Source organism: Cucurbita pepo, chromosome 6, assembly GCF_057944985.1.
Source record: "Cucurbita pepo subsp. pepo isolate OVF chromosome 6, ASM5794498v1, whole genome shotgun sequence".
NCBI lineage: Eukaryota > Viridiplantae > Streptophyta > Magnoliopsida > Cucurbitales > Cucurbitaceae > Cucurbita > Cucurbita pepo.
Genome location: NC_141803.1, coordinates 6,290,862 through 6,307,629, shown reverse-complemented (window position 1 = coordinate 6,307,629; position 16,768 = coordinate 6,290,862). Strand labels below are relative to the sequence as shown.

The 16,768-nt window shown below is 37.8% G+C and overlaps 1 protein-coding gene across 5 annotated transcripts in view; it reads left to right on the top strand.

Annotated features, from left to right (window-relative positions):
* LOC111796722 (protein GIGANTEA) overlaps positions 1-15,979 on the top strand; it is a 29,501-nt gene extending 13,522 nt beyond the window's left edge. For 4 of the 5 annotated variants that reach the window (XM_023679465.2, XM_087124885.1, XM_087124884.1 and 1 more), the window contains 9 exons: positions 8,639-8,694; positions 10,546-10,786; positions 10,873-11,023; positions 11,587-11,796; positions 11,938-13,473; positions 13,914-13,982; positions 14,103-14,321; positions 14,412-14,504; positions 15,486-15,979. In XM_023679465.2, coding sequence (XP_023535233.1) covers positions 8,639-8,694; positions 10,546-10,786; positions 10,873-11,023; positions 11,587-11,796; positions 11,938-13,473; positions 13,914-13,982; positions 14,103-14,321; positions 14,412-14,504; positions 15,486-15,782 — 2,872 coding nt within the window. In that variant the 3' untranslated portion in view covers positions 15,783-15,979. Of the gene's footprint in view, positions 1-8,638; positions 8,695-10,545; positions 10,787-10,872; positions 11,024-11,586; positions 11,797-11,937; positions 13,474-13,913; positions 14,322-14,411; positions 14,505-15,485 lie in introns of all 5 variants that reach the window. The other variant, XM_087124883.1, reaches the window with a different exon arrangement.
* Positions 15,980-16,768: the final 789 nt, after the last annotated feature.

Genomic DNA, 16,768 nt, shown 5'->3' with positions numbered 1-16,768 from the left:
CTTTTTAACAAAAAAGTGCTTGGACAGAAGACATCAAAAGGATACGGTGGCCTTTGCTAAATTTTTGTTGTCAAAGTAATGGCATTAGAGAGAGAACATATGAGTTGAAGATCCAATTTGTCTTGCAAGTTGCATATCCTTCCGATAGCCATCAACAAATCTTGGAATTTTGTTGTTCTCATTTTCTTCTAGATTGATATGAGTACTTAAACAATGGAATTTCTCCACATAATTTGTTAAATCACCGGTGAACCCAGAAGTATAAGGAGATAGTTTATGGTAAATTGAATACTGGAAATAATTGGACTTTCTGCATTGATACTAGGTTGATTGGTGATTTAACATGACTAGCAACATAACCGTTTACTTGGCAACATTGCTTGGCATCATTATTGGTTTGTGTAATAGTTGTTCAGAGTTGGTAGATTTTTGCTGATCATTCATTAATCGAAGTATTCTTGGAATTTTCTATTAGTCTCTTTCCCGCTTTTCTTCAATTAACTTGAAGCTACTTGCACCAAGATGAAGCCCCCCTCTAAACTTTAGTGCAACTAGTTTAACTTTCTTGCCGCCCAACTTTAGTGCTACTAGTTTAGCTTTCTTGTTCTCATGTGTATTCATGTGATCAAAAGTATTTTTGACATTCTTGATCCAATTAAAAAAAATGCCTCTAAATTCATTTTTCCATGAAATGAGGGAAGGTCAATGTTCATCTTAAACTCAGTGGCTGCTCCCTTGTTCCTGGATTAGATGTTTTCCATTTATTTGTTCTCCCTACAACAGTGGACAAAGTCTTCCTTTCCGTTCTTGAACTGCGTATGCTACTTTCAGCAGGTTACCCAAATGTCTGTGATTCTATACAAGATAACTAGGGGATTGTGGGACTGTGATAAACATATTTTTAAGCTAAGTATGCAAGCAATTTAGGTTACATTCCATCGAGTTAAAAAGAAAATTTTATACTAGGAGGATCTTAGATCCCTAGAATCAACAATTATAGTAGTTAGCCTAACTCTAAAAAATTAAAGTGAAATTCTTGCTACACAAGGGGAAAATGAAAACTTTAATTTATAGCGTGATTTTCTACCCTCCCCTCACGAAGGTTTTTTCGATGCAATGCCTTTGTCAATATGTTTGTAGCTTGCTGTTGGGCAGGAACATCCTTAATTTGGTTATATGTATTTTTTTTTTTTTTTTTCCGAGAGCTTTAGCAGACTGATTATCACTCATTTAACTCTATGCCACAAAAAGAAAAGAGGGTGGTTATGAAAGCTTGACATTGCAAAGGCCTTTGATTGTGTTGATTGGATTTTTTTGGATGAGGTGCTTCGATCCAAAACATTTGACAGTAAATGGATTAAGTTGCTTGAGGGTTGTGTTTGAAACCCCAAATTCTCAGTATTCATAAATGTTCGCCCTCGTGGAAGAATTTAGTCGCCCGTGTATTAAGACAAGGAGACCCATTTTCCCCTTTCTTATTTCTGCTGGTTAGTGTTTTGTGTTTCAAGAGTAATTATCTTGCTTGTTTTTATATTAATTTTAGAGAGAGAGATTTGCATTTTATAATAAATCTAACTAAATTATAAGATACTAGGCAACAATACAAATAATACAAATAATACAAATAAATTAGGGAGGTTGACTACTAACCTTATTTAATGAGATTACACAAATATCTCCTCATTTAGGACATACAAATATTCCTTAAATCAAGATTAATTTTTCAACCTCCCCTCTCAAGATGAGGAATAGATATCAACTTGGATACTAACTCATGATGAGGAATAGATATCAGCTTGGATACTAACTCACGAAACATTGAATTGTGAAGCCATTTTGTTAGTATATCTGCTAATTAAGGCTGTGAAGGCACAAAGCCTAATGCATACTATTTCCTTCTCTAATAAAATTTTGATCAATTTCAATGTGATTTGTCCTATCATGTTGGATAGGACTATGTGCAATATTGATAGCTGGTTTGTTATCGCAATACAACTTTATTGAATCCTCTGCCTTGATTTGTAAGTCATCAAGGATTATCTTCAACCATAAGAGTTCACATAATCCTCATGCAATAGCTTAGAATTCTGATTCGTAGATGATCTAGCCACCACATTTTTCTTTTTGCTTCTCCATGTTACCAAATTACCTCCAAGAAAAGTACAATACCCCTTAGTAAATCTTCTGTCTAATATTGATCCAGCATAGTTTGCGTTAGTGTAAGCTTCCAATGCAAGGGAATTGTTCTGTTCAAACAAAATTCCTTTTTTTGAAGTCCCTTTCAGGTAACGTAATACTCTATATGCTACCTGAAGGTGAGGCTCCTGCCGATCATGCATGAATTGGCGAACTACACTCTCTGAGTACGCTATATCTTGTCAAGTGTGAGCTAGATTCTCCCTACCAGCCTTTGGTACATTTATCTATTCATTGTAGGTTCTTTTGACTCTCCCAATTTCTGATGTGGATCTATTGGCGCTGTTGTAGGCTTTCATTTACTTTTTCTTGTTTCCATCCATAAATCCATCTCATATTTCTATTGTGATATGAAAATACCCCTGAGTTGAGTACACTACTTAGATATCGAGGAAGTACTATAGCCTTCCAAGTTCTTTGATCTCAAATTTCTTCATCAATTCTCTTCTTCATTATCTCCGGTGACTATGATGCCTCTACATACACTAGAAGCTCTATAACTCTCCTTGAGTCTGAATGCTTAATAAATAGAGTATGATCTCCTTGACTTTGCTTATATCCACAGTTTTTAGTATCTTTGTGAATCTTCCAAACCATACCTGTGATGATTGTTTTAGTCCTACACGGCCTTTCTCAATTTGCATACTTTACCTCTTGAGCTTTCGAATCCTAGAGGAATGCTCATCTGGATTGTTGTGAAGAAATGCCTTCTTTGCATCATGCCGTGAAAGCTGTCAATTTAGTATGGTGTATCATACCGTGAAAGCTGTCAATTTAATATGGTGTTCATCTTCGCAACAGAGGAAAATGTCTCTTGGTAATCTATCCCATAAGTTTGAGTGTATCCGCCATTAGCCTTGCCCTATGCCTCTCCAATGTTCCATCAACCTTGTATCTTACAATGAAAAACACCTACACCCAACTATATATTTTTTTTTTGGCCTATCCACAACTTCCCACATATTATTTGCTAAAGCATGCATTTCTTTTCTCATAACATCCTGGCATTCTCTCTTGCATAAAGTTTCAGAAACTGTGTTATGTAACAATTGAATGTTGACTCACAACGAAACTCTGTGGTGGGGATAGTCATTCAAGAGAGATATAGTTTTATAGGGGGATAAGGGTCGTTTTGTGCATTCTCTAGTGGATTTCCAGAGAGCTATGGGTCTATCATCTATTGATGTTTGTGTTACATCCTCAATTTGAGTAGAGTCTGATGTTTGGACTTATAATAGCTCTGAGATAACTTTCCTTCTAGCCTATACCTGAGAGAACAACGAATCCGACATTGGAGGTGGAACGTGTTAGGAATCACCGATCTCCACAATGGTATGATATTGTTCACTTTGAGCATAAGCTCTCATGGGTTTGCTTTGGGCTTCCCCAAAAGGCCTCATACCAATGGAGATAGTATTCCTTGATTATATACCCATGATCATTCCCTAAATTAGCCGATGTGGGACTTCCAACACCTCCCCTCAAACAAAGTACATCTCCCCTTAATCGAGGCTCGACTCATTTTTCTTTTGGAGTCTTAGTCATTTTTTACTATGCCTTCGAGGCTCACGATACTTTTGTTCGACATTTGAGGATTCTATTGACATGGCTAAGTTTAGGGCATGACTCTGATACCAAGTTAGAAATCACCGATCTCCACAATGGTATGATATTGTCCACTTTGAGCATAAGCTCTCATGGTTTTGCTTTGGGCTTCCCCAAAAAGCCTCATACCAATGGAGATAGTATTCCTGGATTATAAACCCATGATCATTCCCTAAATTAGCCGATGTGGGACTTCCACTCTATGTTCTCCCTCTGAAGAGAAGAATGGTTTATTCTCGGTAAATGTCACATCAATTGAAGTGTAGACTTCCTAGATGTAGGGTTGTAATGTTTGTACCCCTTGTGGTTGAAGAGTATCCTAAAAAGACACATTTTATTGCTCTCGGATCAAATTTACCTCTCTAAATGTTGTGAACATGAATAAAGGCAATGCACCCAAATATGCGGGGTGTGAGATCATTTGATGTTCGAAAGCGAGGATGAAATTAGTTGAGAACTTCTATTGGGCTTAGATTATTTAGGACATGAGATAGAGATGATTAATCATGTGAGTTGCAATAAGAAATGTCTCTCTCAATAAGTTTTTGGCATGTTTCTATGAAAAGAAATACTCGAGTTGTGTTTAAAAGGTGTCCATTTTCCCTTTCGGCCATTCCATTTTGTTGTGGTGTAATCACAGACAAAGAATTATGTATAGTGACTTGAGACCAAAAATAAATATGAGAGTGAGGTTTGATTAAAATATTCTCTAGCATTGTGAGTTCAAAATGTTTTGATTGACTCTAAATTGTGTCTAAATCCTTGAGTGGAAGACATTAATAATATTACTAACATCTTATTTTTGTTTGGGAAGGAATAGTCACGTAATCCGAGTACAATTATCAATCAATGTGAGAAAGCACGAGCACAAGAAATACTGAGAATAGATGAGGGTTCTCATATATCACTATGAATCAAATGAAAAGGGGTAGAGTTTTTATTTTGACTAATGAGAAAAGATACACGAGTATGTTAGGTTGATGGATGAATGGATTGATAGTTGGCTTGCTGTTGCACTTGTAGTGAATGAAGCTGGGAATGCTAATGCTAATGTTGTAGCCTTCCTGCTGTGAATACTCTTTTCATGTGATCATCGATGATTGGATGCTAATAGAATTCTAAAACATTATTTCAAAGGTGGATGGTAGCTATGAAGGCTCCGAATGAAATTTGTACAAGGTGGAAGATCAATAGCTATGAAGGATTCGAATAAATTTGGTCTAGGTGGAAGATCGATAGTTATGAAGGCTCTAAATAAATTTAGTCAAGGTAGAATATTGGTAACTATGAAGACTACGCTAATTAATCAAACCTCCTAAAAGAGAATGGTTGTGATGCCATGTTGTAAGTGTAAATTATCTTGCTTGGTTTTCATATTAATTTTTAGAGAGGTATATGTGTCTTTTATACTACAGAAAGGTCATTTGATAAGGATCGCGGTGTTTCAAATGTTTCAACTAGACCTATTACACGATCTAAGGCCAAGAAGATTCAACAAGCATTCAATTATACAATCTAAGGCCAAGAAGATTCAACAAGCATTCATTCTTCACTTATAAAATTAGATAGGCTCGATTTAACTATTATTTCATGTGTTACAAGCTAATTCGATTGAGGAAGGACCATTTGGAGCTTCGGAAGTGAATATTTACATAATTGAAGTAGCGGATGAAGTTGCTATAAATTGCACTTGATTGATAAGTTGTTAGAAAACTTTATTTATTATTTTAAATTTCATAATTTCTTGTAGTGGGAAAAGGGTGGGAAGTTACTTGTCAAAGTGACTTCTTTTTCTGTGGAGATTTAAAGGGAGTGGGAGTAAATTATGACCACTAACTTATTTAGTGGGCATTTGAATAGTTGAAAGTTTCTTTTGTGGAGAGACTATAAATACCCTCAAATTACTTTGTAAAAGACAGACCTTTTGGATGAATGAAATTTAGCTCTCAAATTGAGACTTTCACCCTTAGAAATTTGAGCATCATTTTTGGCATTTCTAAGTTTCATGCCATTCTGGTGGTAGATTGCATTTGAGTCATTCAATCAAGTCTTGATCAAGTTCAATTGTGGATTGCATCTGAGTCATTCAATCAAGTTCGATTGTGGAGTGACTCAATTTAGAACAAGGTTTCTAATCTTGATTCTAGATCTTTGATCTTAAGAAGTAATCTAATTCTAGCCTTATCTCTTGGTTGATCCAAATCTTTGATCAAGTTCGTTTTTCATTCCTTGTATTAAAGAACTCTTGAATCAAAGAAATTAACACGATCAAAGCTTTTGTTGAAGCAAGAACCCTTGAATTAATGAAATTAACACCTCCTTGTACAAAATTCGGACCAACCAAGAGACAAGGCTAGAATTAGATTATTTCTTAAGATCAAAGATCTAGAATTAAGATTTGGAACTTTGTTCTAAATTGAGTCACTCCACAATCGAACTTGATCAAGGTTTGATTGAATGACTTGGATGCAATCTACTACAAGAATAGCATGAAACTTAGAAATGACAAAAATGGTGCTCAAATTTCTAAGGGTGAAAGTCTCAATTTGAGAGCTAAATTTCATTCATCCAAAAATCTAGAAACTTTCAACTATTCAAATGCTCACTAAATAAGTTGGTGGCCATAATTTACTCCCACCCCCCTTTAAATCTCCACAAGAAAGAAGTCACTTTGTCGAGTAACTTCCCACCCTTTTCCCACTGCAAGAAATTATGTAATTAAAAATAATAAATAAAGTTTTCTAACAACTTATGAATCAAGTACAATTTATAGCAACTTCATCCGCTACTTCAACTATGCAAATATTCACTTCCGAAACTCCAAATGGTCCTTCCTCAATCGAATCAGCTTGTGATACATGAAATAATGGTTAAACCAAGCTTATCCAATTTTGTAGATGAAGAATGAATGCTTGTTGAATCTTCTTGGCCTTGGATCGTGTAATAGGTTCAGTTGGAACACCATGATCCTTATCATCATTTCTTCAATCGTCAATGAAGAGGTTTTCAAACCATTAATTGACAATGTTTACTCCAATGGGAGTCATGATGAGTTTCAAGTTGGCCGAGACGATATTAATGTTTTAGTTCTCCAATTTGCAAACGACACTTTTATTTTACAAGGATGACAATGGTGTGTTCAACAATTTAATTCAACTTGTTGAATTTTTTGAATGGTGTTCGGGTTTGGACATAAAATGGGGAAATCGGCTCTATATGGAATCATCAAGACTCAAAGGTATGCCAATTTGCCTCAAGGTTGAATTATGAAATTGAAGTTCTGCCAATTATTTATTTGGGTCTTCCCCTTGGTGGACATCCCAAAAAAGATTCCTTTTGGCAATCGATTAGTGACAAAGTTCAGAAGATTGATAGGTGGAAACGAAACTTATTATCTAGAGGTGGGGGCTTAACTCTTTGTTCTTCAATATTATCAAGCATTCCATTATATAATTTGTCATTATTTCTAATGCCTTCATCGATCACTGTGAAAATAAAGCACCTGATTAGATGGAGACTTGTTACAATGGCTCAGTTGGATGGTGGATATGGAATTGGAGCTTTGAAAAACAGAAACACTGCTTTTTTAGCAAAATGGGGTTGGCGGTTTATGAATGAACCCCATTCTTTTTGGAGAAAGATCATTATTAGTATTTATACCTCTTCTACTTTTGGTTGGAATTTGTGAATCCGAAAAGATCCTAGTCTTAGAAGCTCATGGATGAATATTCTGTGGCAGCAGTTCAATTCCTTCATGGTAGAAGGATACTTTCTGGGTAAGATGTATGTCTGAACAATTCCCCATTAAAATGTTTTCCTCGACGGTTTGCTATTTCTTCACCAAAAGGATCGGTTTCAGACCATTGGGATGCTCGAATAGGTGCGTGAAATGTTTCTTTTTGAAGGTCTCTTAGGGATGAGGAAGTTTCAGACCGTTGATGAGTTTCAGACACTTCATTTACTATTTCTGCTGCGAACATTGGCTCAAATGAAGATTCTTGTATATGGTCTCTTGATTCTTATGGTATTTTTTCAGTGAAATCATTATCTCAGCATTTCGGATCTTCATCGCCAATGCAGAAAGAACTTTTTCATATGGAAGTCCTAGAATTCAAAGAGAATAAACATTCGTTTATGGATTATGATTAATGGAAGCCTTAATACATCAAAAGTTTTGCTGAAGAAATCTCCATCCAAGTAATGCAGTCGATTTGCTCTCTTATGATTTTTCCCAATTTGTGTAAGTGTACACTTCCCAACTCGGTTTGCCGTGAAGATTTGCCCTTAAGTTTTGAAAAGATTAGCTCCAAGTTTTGTATTTACATCGATAGGTGCTCAAATGCCTTAGAACCATTCATTCTAGTTTCTCAATTCTCTTAAGAGATTTAACCTGTATTTTCCTTAGGTTGGGAGATAATAAACATGACTCTATTGGTGTGTTTCAGCTCTAGGTGAGGAGAAATTATTTGAGGCAGATAGGATAATAATGTGGTTGGTGGTTCTATATTGTTCGATGTAGGACAGAACGTTAAAAGTATGGTTTAACCATACATTCAAGGATTTAAGAAGATGACAACCACAATATGACGATCACATCGAACAATTTAGTTCAATGTTCCTAGGGTTGTCTTTTTTGCAATAAAGACAAAAACTCCATGCTTTATGGCTTTCTTGGTGTAACTTGTCTCTCTTTCAAGCAATTTTGGTATTGATTCTCTTATGAAGTTGGAAGAGCTTTTCGAAATCCCCTTTCGGTTAGGTGCTTGACTTTTCCGTTTGTAATTTATGTTATCTATGAAATTGTTTCTTATTGAAAAACATTTTTGCACATAAACAGGTGCAGTGGTGTTATGGGTAAATATGCTGCTGGAGAGCTCAGGCCACCCACATCAGGTTTGTGAACATCTTACTTAAATGTCGAACTATGAAGTGGTATTTCACTTTATGCAACGGATTTGCAACATATCTATGTTTTGAAAATAAATCGTAAAAGGTATACATAGTAAGTAGTAGGCAGGAAAGGAAGCACCATAAGCTACACGCTTACGAAATGTGTCTTAATTTAGAGGGAATAAAATATTTGTGCTCTGATCCTGATCCTAATGTAAGTAGTACATGTCTACATGGTTCTACATAGTTCCGTTGTATAGGAGAAAGAGAGAAAGAGCTACAACAAAAGGGGAAGAAGAATAAAAACAATGTGAATAATAAATCATTATGGTTAAAAAAGGTATCTGCAGCTAATATTTACAAAAAATAAAACAACTCTTCAACATGGTCTAAAAATATCTTCGTTTGCTAGCTTGTCAAAAGTATGTTTGTTAGATCACCCATCAACCCAAAAGCTTAAAGTTTAATTATATCAATATTTTAACACTTTCCCTCGCTTGTGGGCTTGAAAATTTGTCGAAGATCCAACAAATGAAAATCAATATTGATTAGGGAGGAAATGAGTTGTGAAGTTTTTTTTTTTTTTTTTTTTTGTTAGTATATCTACTAGTTGAAGCTGTGAGGGCACATAGCTAATGCATACTATCCCTTTCTCCAATTTTTCCTTGATAAAATGTCGATCAATTTTAATATGCCTTGTCGTATCATGTTGTATAAGATCATATACAATATTATAGTTGATTTGTTGTTGTAATACAATTTTATCGGACCTTCTCTCTTAATCTGTAAGTCATAAGGATTATCTTCAACCATAAGAGTTCACATAACCCTTATGTAATAGCTCGAAATTCTGATTTGGAAGATGATCTAGCCTCCATATTTTCCTTTCTACTCCTCCCTGTTAACAAATTACCTCTATGAAAAGTACTATACGCCATAGTAGATCTTCTATCCACTATTAGTCTAGTGTGGTCAGCATCGGTGTAAGCTTCCGATGTAATAAAATTGTTCCGTTTGAATAAAATTCCTTTTATGAAGTTTCTTTCCGATAATGCAGCATGCTGTATGTTGCTTGAAGGTGGGTCTCCCACGGATCATGCATGAATTAGCTAATTACACTCGCTGAGTATGCTATGTCTAGTCTAGTGTGAGCTAGATACATGAGTGTCCCCAGTAGTTTCTAGTACATTTTTCTGGTCACGGCAGGTTCTTCTTTTGTCTTTCCCATGTTCTGATGTAGATCCATTGGTGTTGGTGCAAGTTTACATCTGTTTTTCCTTGTTTCCATCAATAAATCCATTATATATTATGAAAATGCACTACGCTACTTCAATGCTGAAAAAGTACTTTAGCCTTTCAAGTTCTTTGATCTCACAGTCTTTCTTCAATTTTCTTCTATGTTCAATTTTTTCTTCTTCATTTTCTCCGGTGACTATCATGTCATCCACATACATTAGAAGTATTATAACTTTTCTTGATTGTGAGTGCTTGATAAAAAAGTGTGATCTCCTCATATGATGAGGTTTTCCAGCTGCTTTCGTGGCTCAATTCATTTTTTCAAGTGGTTTCCGAAGCTTTCGCTCTTATCTCCAGTTTTGCTGGTTGGATTTTCGGAAAGTTTAATTTTTTGGAAAGTATCTCGCCGCTTGTTTAACTGTTTCTTTTTTTATCCCTTTGTAATCTTTAATTGCAAGATAATGAGAAAATATTGTTCTCTCCAACAGTTACTTTTCTGATTTCTTTCTTGGTTTATTGTATAAGCCTTTTAACTGTGTTAATATTTTTTACTAGAAGATGTGTTTCATTTTCATCCTTAAAGCAAGGATATTACCGAGCAGGCTTTCTTGTTTATAGCTTCTTCTCGTGGATCTGGAAAACACCCTCAGCTTATACCATCAACTCCAAGATGGGCGGTTGCAAATGGTGCTGGAGTCATATTGAGTGTTTGTGATGAAGAAGTTGCTCGGTATGAGACTGCAACTCTAACAGCAGCTGCTGTTCCTGCACTTCTTCTTCCTCCCCCTACAACAGCTTTAGATGAACATTTAGTTGCTGGGCTACCAGCTCTTGAGCCATATGCACGCTTATTTCATAGGTTAGCTTGTCTAAACCTTCAAAGAGAAACAAATTTCAAATCCTTTATGCTGGTTCTTCTTATTCAAATTTTCCTCCCCAGCACAGATATTATGCCATTGCTACTCCCAGTGCTACCCAAAGGCTTCTTCTTGGACTCTTAGAAGCACCTCCATCTTGGGCTCCAGATGCACTTGATGCAGCTGTACAGCTTGTAGAGCTTCTTCGAGCTGCTGAAGAGTATGCAACTGGCATTAGGGTAAGTTTAGTTTGACTATATTTTTCTAATATTAGTTCATATCAGTAGAATGATCAGAAAAATGCTCCTTTGGTGCCTAACTAACAATTAAATAGCTATAATATATGATGTAATTGCATTGACTCATCAGCATACTGTTTAAGGCAAACAGTTATTTCTCATAGTCAATCTATTCCTCACTGATATGATACAACCCCATGCTTTCGTTGTCAGTTATTGCTTATATTCAATCTATACCTCACTATTGCACCTTTCCTGATGCACGGGTTTGACGCCTCTGCATTGTTCGTGGTTGTCATGGGTTTGAAATATTTTTGCTCGAATGTTTGTGGTTGTCATGTCCCCTTTCAAATTTAGTTTGGTTTTGTTTGGTTTGGTTTAGAGCTGGTTTGGTTTGGTTAAAGATGGGCTGATTTGGTTTGAGGTTTGGTTTGGTTTGGTTTAGTTCATTTAAAAGTTTCACCATTTGGTATTTCTTCTTCTATTCTAGGAATGGGACTATACTGTATCTCCCTACATTCTGTTCTTGGAAAGAATCAATTATTATTTTCCCATTAATGCAGCTTCCTAGAAACTGGATGCATTTACATTTCTTGCGTGCCATTGGCACTGCAATGTCCATGAGAGCTGGTATTGCTGCTGATGCTGCAGCAGCCTTGCTTTTCCGCGTACTGTCCCAACCCGCGTTGCTTTTTCCGCCACTACGACAAGTTGAGGGAAGTGATGTTCAATATGAATCTTTGGGTGGCTATGAATCATCATACAGGGAACAGGTAATGGACTTTATAGCACATAATACTCTCTGTATAAGCTATGCTTCTAGCTTCTTGAAAGAACTAATGAATTACGGTCTTCGAATGTCGTCTTGTTTTCGACTCTAACAACTCCAAATATCATCTGTATACTTGTATCAGATCGAAGTGCCTGCAGCGGAAGCTACAACTGAAGCTACTGCTCAAGGAATTGCATCGATGCTTTGTGCACATGGCCCTGAAGTTGAATGGAGAATTTGTACCATCTGGGAAGCTGCTTATGGCTTGATTCCGTTAAGTTCCGATGTAGTTGACCTCCCTGAAATCATAGTTGCAACGCCATTGCAACCTCCCATATTATCATGGAATTTATACATTCCTCTCCTTAAGGTTCTTGAATATCTTCCACGAGGTAGCCCATCCGAAGCATGTCTGATGAAGATATTTGTTGCTACTGTTGAATCAGTTCTTCAAAGAACATTTCCGTCCGAGTCTCCCAAAGAACAAACTAGAAAAACAAGATACTTTTCCAGCTTTGGTTCTGCTTCTAAAAATCTAGCTGTCACAGAGCTTCGAACCATGGTCCACTCGCTCTTCTTAGAATCATGTGCTTCTGTGGAGCTCGCTTCACGCCTACTTTTTGTCGTATTGACTGTTTGTGTTAGTCATGAAGCTCAATCCAATGGAAGCAAGAAATTCAGACGTGAACAAAGTATTGATGAAAGGATTGAGGACTTGCAAGCGGTACCCGAGAACCATACAGGAATAAGAAGGAGAAAGACTAAAAAGCAAGGTCCTGTTTCTGCATTCGATTCTTACGTCCTGGCTGCTGTTTGTGCTCTTGCTTGTGAGCTCCAGTTATTTCCCTTTGCTGCTAGGGGAAGTGATCATTTAAACACTACAAATTTACAGGATGTAATAAAACTGGTCAAAGTAAACGGCACTTCAACCGAGCTTCAGAATAGCGTTAGCTCAGCAGTATGCCACACACATCGAATTTTGGCCATCTTAGAAGCACTTTTTTCTTTAAAGCCATCTTCTGTGGGAACTTCATGGAGTTATAGTTCAAACGAGATAGTTGCTGCAGCCATGGTTGCAGCTCATGTTTCAGAACTCTTTAGACGATCAAAGGCTTGCATGCACGCTCTCTCTATCCTGATGCGATGCAAGTGGGACGACGAGATTTACACCAGGGCATCATCATTGTACAATCTGATAGATATACACAGCAAAGCAGTTGCTTCCATTGTTAACAAAGCTGAACCTTTAGAAGCAAATTTAATACAAGTACCGAAATGGAAGAAATCTCTCGTTGGTTTAAACGGAAAAAAACAAATTCAATGTGAAGACAGTACCTGCTTTCATCCTGGACAATCTGTTCAAAAGTGTGATAATTCGACCCGTTCGGAAACTAAACTTGTGTTCGAGAGAACATCAAATTCAAATGAAGAGTTGGGAAATACTTTAGGGAAAGGTTTAGCAAGCTTCTCGATTGATGCTTCTGATTTAGCTAACTTACTCACTATGGAGAGGCAGATAGGATTCAACTGTTGTGCACAAGTTCTCTTAAGATCAGTGCTTGCTGAGAAACAAGAATTATGTTTCTCTGTTATTTCTCTACTGTGGCACAAGTTGATTACAGCTCCTGAAACTCAACCGAGCGTGGAGAGCACTTCAGCCCAGCAAGGATGGAGACAGGTAAGTTCGTACAACGCTCTTCTCCTTTGGTTTTATCTTCTATATCCGAAGAATACAACTCCTATGTTAGGAACCACAACTCTCCACAATGGTACGATATTGTCCACTTTGAGCATAAGCTCTCATGGTTTTGTTTGGGCTTCCCCAAAAGGCCTCGTACCTATGGAGATGCATTCCTTACTTATAAACCCATGATCATTCCCTAAATTAGCCAACGTGGGACTCCCTCCCAACAATCCTCTCCTTGAACAAAGTATACTATAGAGCCTCCCCTGAGGCCTACGGTGGAGCCCTGGAACAGCCTCCCCTTAATCGAGGCTCAACTCCTTTGAAGGCTCAACAAGGAATACCAAATGGGGCTTAGCTGTTGAATGTTCAATATTTATTGGAGAAATACATTACTTTAATATTTATTGAATTGCACTGTTTCTATTAAATAGGTAGTTGATGCATTATGCAACGTGGTATCAGCTTCCCCAGCTAAAGCAGCTACAGCAATTGTCCTTCAGGTCTACATTTCTTTACCAGTTTTTTTTATTCCTGACCTCATTTGCTATCTTCTAGTGTTTTTGTTCATGATCATATACTTCATGTGTTTAGTCATTTTCATGGCCTTCTGTGCTTGTCAGGCGGAGAGGCAGTTGCAACCTTGGATTGCAAAAGATGATGATCAAGGTCAGAAGATGTGGAGAATCAACCAGCGGATCATCAAACTCATAGTTGAGCTAATGAGAAATCACGATACTCCAGAATCGCTGGTCGTATTGGCGAGTGCGTTAGATCTACTGTTGCGTGCCACAGATGGCATGCTTGTAGATGGTGAAGCCTGTACTTTGCCACAACTAGAGGTAACAATGCAGTTAAGTTTATATGAATGTTGTTTGTTTTCAAGCTTACTAATTATAAGCCAATGTTCTCTACTTCTTACGGAAGCACAGCTATTGGAAGCGACTGCTAGAGCAGTTAAGCCTGTACTGGAGTGGGGAGAATCTGGACTGTCAATTGCTGATGGCCTTTCCAATCTCTTAAAGGTAATAGACATGGTCCGAAGTAATCGAGTTATGCAATTTGTTTATGTACACTCTTATAAAGTTGGGTGTTTCGTTCTCCTCCATAATCGATGTGGGGTCTCACAATCCACGACCCTTCAGAGCCCAACATCCTCGTTGGCCCTTTCTCCAATCGATGTGGGACCCTCCACCAAATTCACCCCCTTTGGGGCCCAACGCCCTTGCTGGCACATTGCCTCATGTCCTTCCCCCTTCCGGACTCAGTCTCCTTGATGACATATCGCCTGGTGTCTAGCTTTGATACCATTTGTAATAGCCCAAGCCCACTGTTAGCAAATATTGTCCTCTTTGAGCTTCCCCTTTCAAGTTTTTCCTCAATGTTTTTAAAACGCGTCTATTAGGGAGAGGTTTCCACACTCTTATAAAGGGTGTTTTATTCTCCTCCCCAATCGATGTGCTCACAATCCATCTCCCCTTCAGGGCCTAGCGTCCTTGCTGGCACTCGTCCCTTTCTCCGATCAATGTGGGACCCCTTACCAAATCCACCCTCCTTTGGGGCCCAGCGTCCTTGCTGGCATTCCGCCTCATGTCCACCCCCTTCGGGGCTCCGCTTCCTCATTGGCACATCGCCCGGTGTCCGGCTCTAATACTATTTATAACAGCTCAAGCCCACTGCTAGCAGATATTGTCCTCTTTAGACTTTTCCTTTTGGGCTTTCCCTCAAAGTTTTTAAAACGCATCGGCTAGGGAGAGGTTTCCACACCCTTATAAAGGGTGTTTCGTTCTCCTCTCCAACCGATGTGGGATCTCACCTGAGTTTCTTTAGTAATCAAAATTAGTAAGGCTGGGCAAAGCTACTCTCTGAGATTAGTGTACAAGCTACTCCGGCCTCTGCTGAATATTAAAAAAAATTGTGATGCTCTGAAAAGAAGCAAACATGATCTTATTTTTCCCAATATCCGTGAAGTACCTTTTGCCAATGTATGTTGTTTGTGTTCGTAGTGTCGTCTACCAGCTACTGTTCGATGCCTTTCTCATCCAAGTGCACATGTCCGAGCCTTAAGCACATCGGTTCTTCGTGATATCCTGCACACCAGCTCGATAAATTCTAGTTCAAAATCGGGAAACATAAATGGCATTTATCCCTCTTATCAGTATTTCAGTTCAGGTTTCATTGACTGGAAAACAGATATTGAGAAGTGCTTGGGATGGGAAGTTCATAATCAACTTGCAACTGGACTATCAACTCAGTCGCTTCAAGCTGCTGCCGAGGAATTAGGCTGCTCTATTCCCCTATGACGTCGGTATAAGCTTAGGTTGTTCGTTATTGTAACAACGTTGAAGTATACGAGTTTGCAGAGACGATTTACGCTATGTTTCTTATCGGATACCATAGATTATTTTTATCTGGTCCTGTTTACATATCCTCTCACCAAGATGGTTGTGCATAGTGAGACAGTTAGACATCTTATAAGGCCTTATTGTGTGTTCAATTATTTTTAGGTGTTTGCTAGTTCTCATATTCTTCCCACAGCATCAACTCAATAAATTACATTACAGAAACTTTTCTATGGCCTTTGCCAGATTAGTAGCCTCCTGGACCTAGAAAAGTTCCTCTAATGTAATTTATTTTACCTCCCTGTTGTTTTGTTTCATTCCAAGTATTATTTATGGGTACATTCAGGTTTGGGTTTTTTCTTTTGGGCTTTTCCTTGAAGTTTTTAAAACACATCTACTAGGGAGAGGCTGTCACATCCTTGTAAAAAATGTTTTGTTCTCTTCTCCAACCAATATGGGATCTCACAATCTACCTCTTTAGGGTCCAACATCTTCGCTAACACTCGTTCTCTTCTCCAATCGATGTGGGAACTCCCAATTAAACCCCCTTCGGGCCCAAACGTCCTGGCTAGCACACCACCTCATGTCCCCACCCCTTTAGGGGCTCAATCTCCTTACTGGCACATCGTTTGGTGTCTAGCTCTGATATCATTTGTAACAGCCCAAGCCCACTGGTAACAAATACTATCTTCTTTAAGCTCTCTCTTTTGGACTTCATGGACTTCAGGGAGAAGTTTCCACACTATTATAAATAAGGTTTCATTCTCCCCTCCAACCGACGTGGGATAAAGAGAAAACTCAGAGAGGACAGTGGGCTTGACTAAATTGTCATCTAAATTAAATTTTTTATGTGCACGAGATTGTTTGCTATCTAAATTGCCGCTTGACTATCATACAAAAATCTTAAATGAATTTTTTTATGTTAGGAACCATGTGTGAAGGAGGCT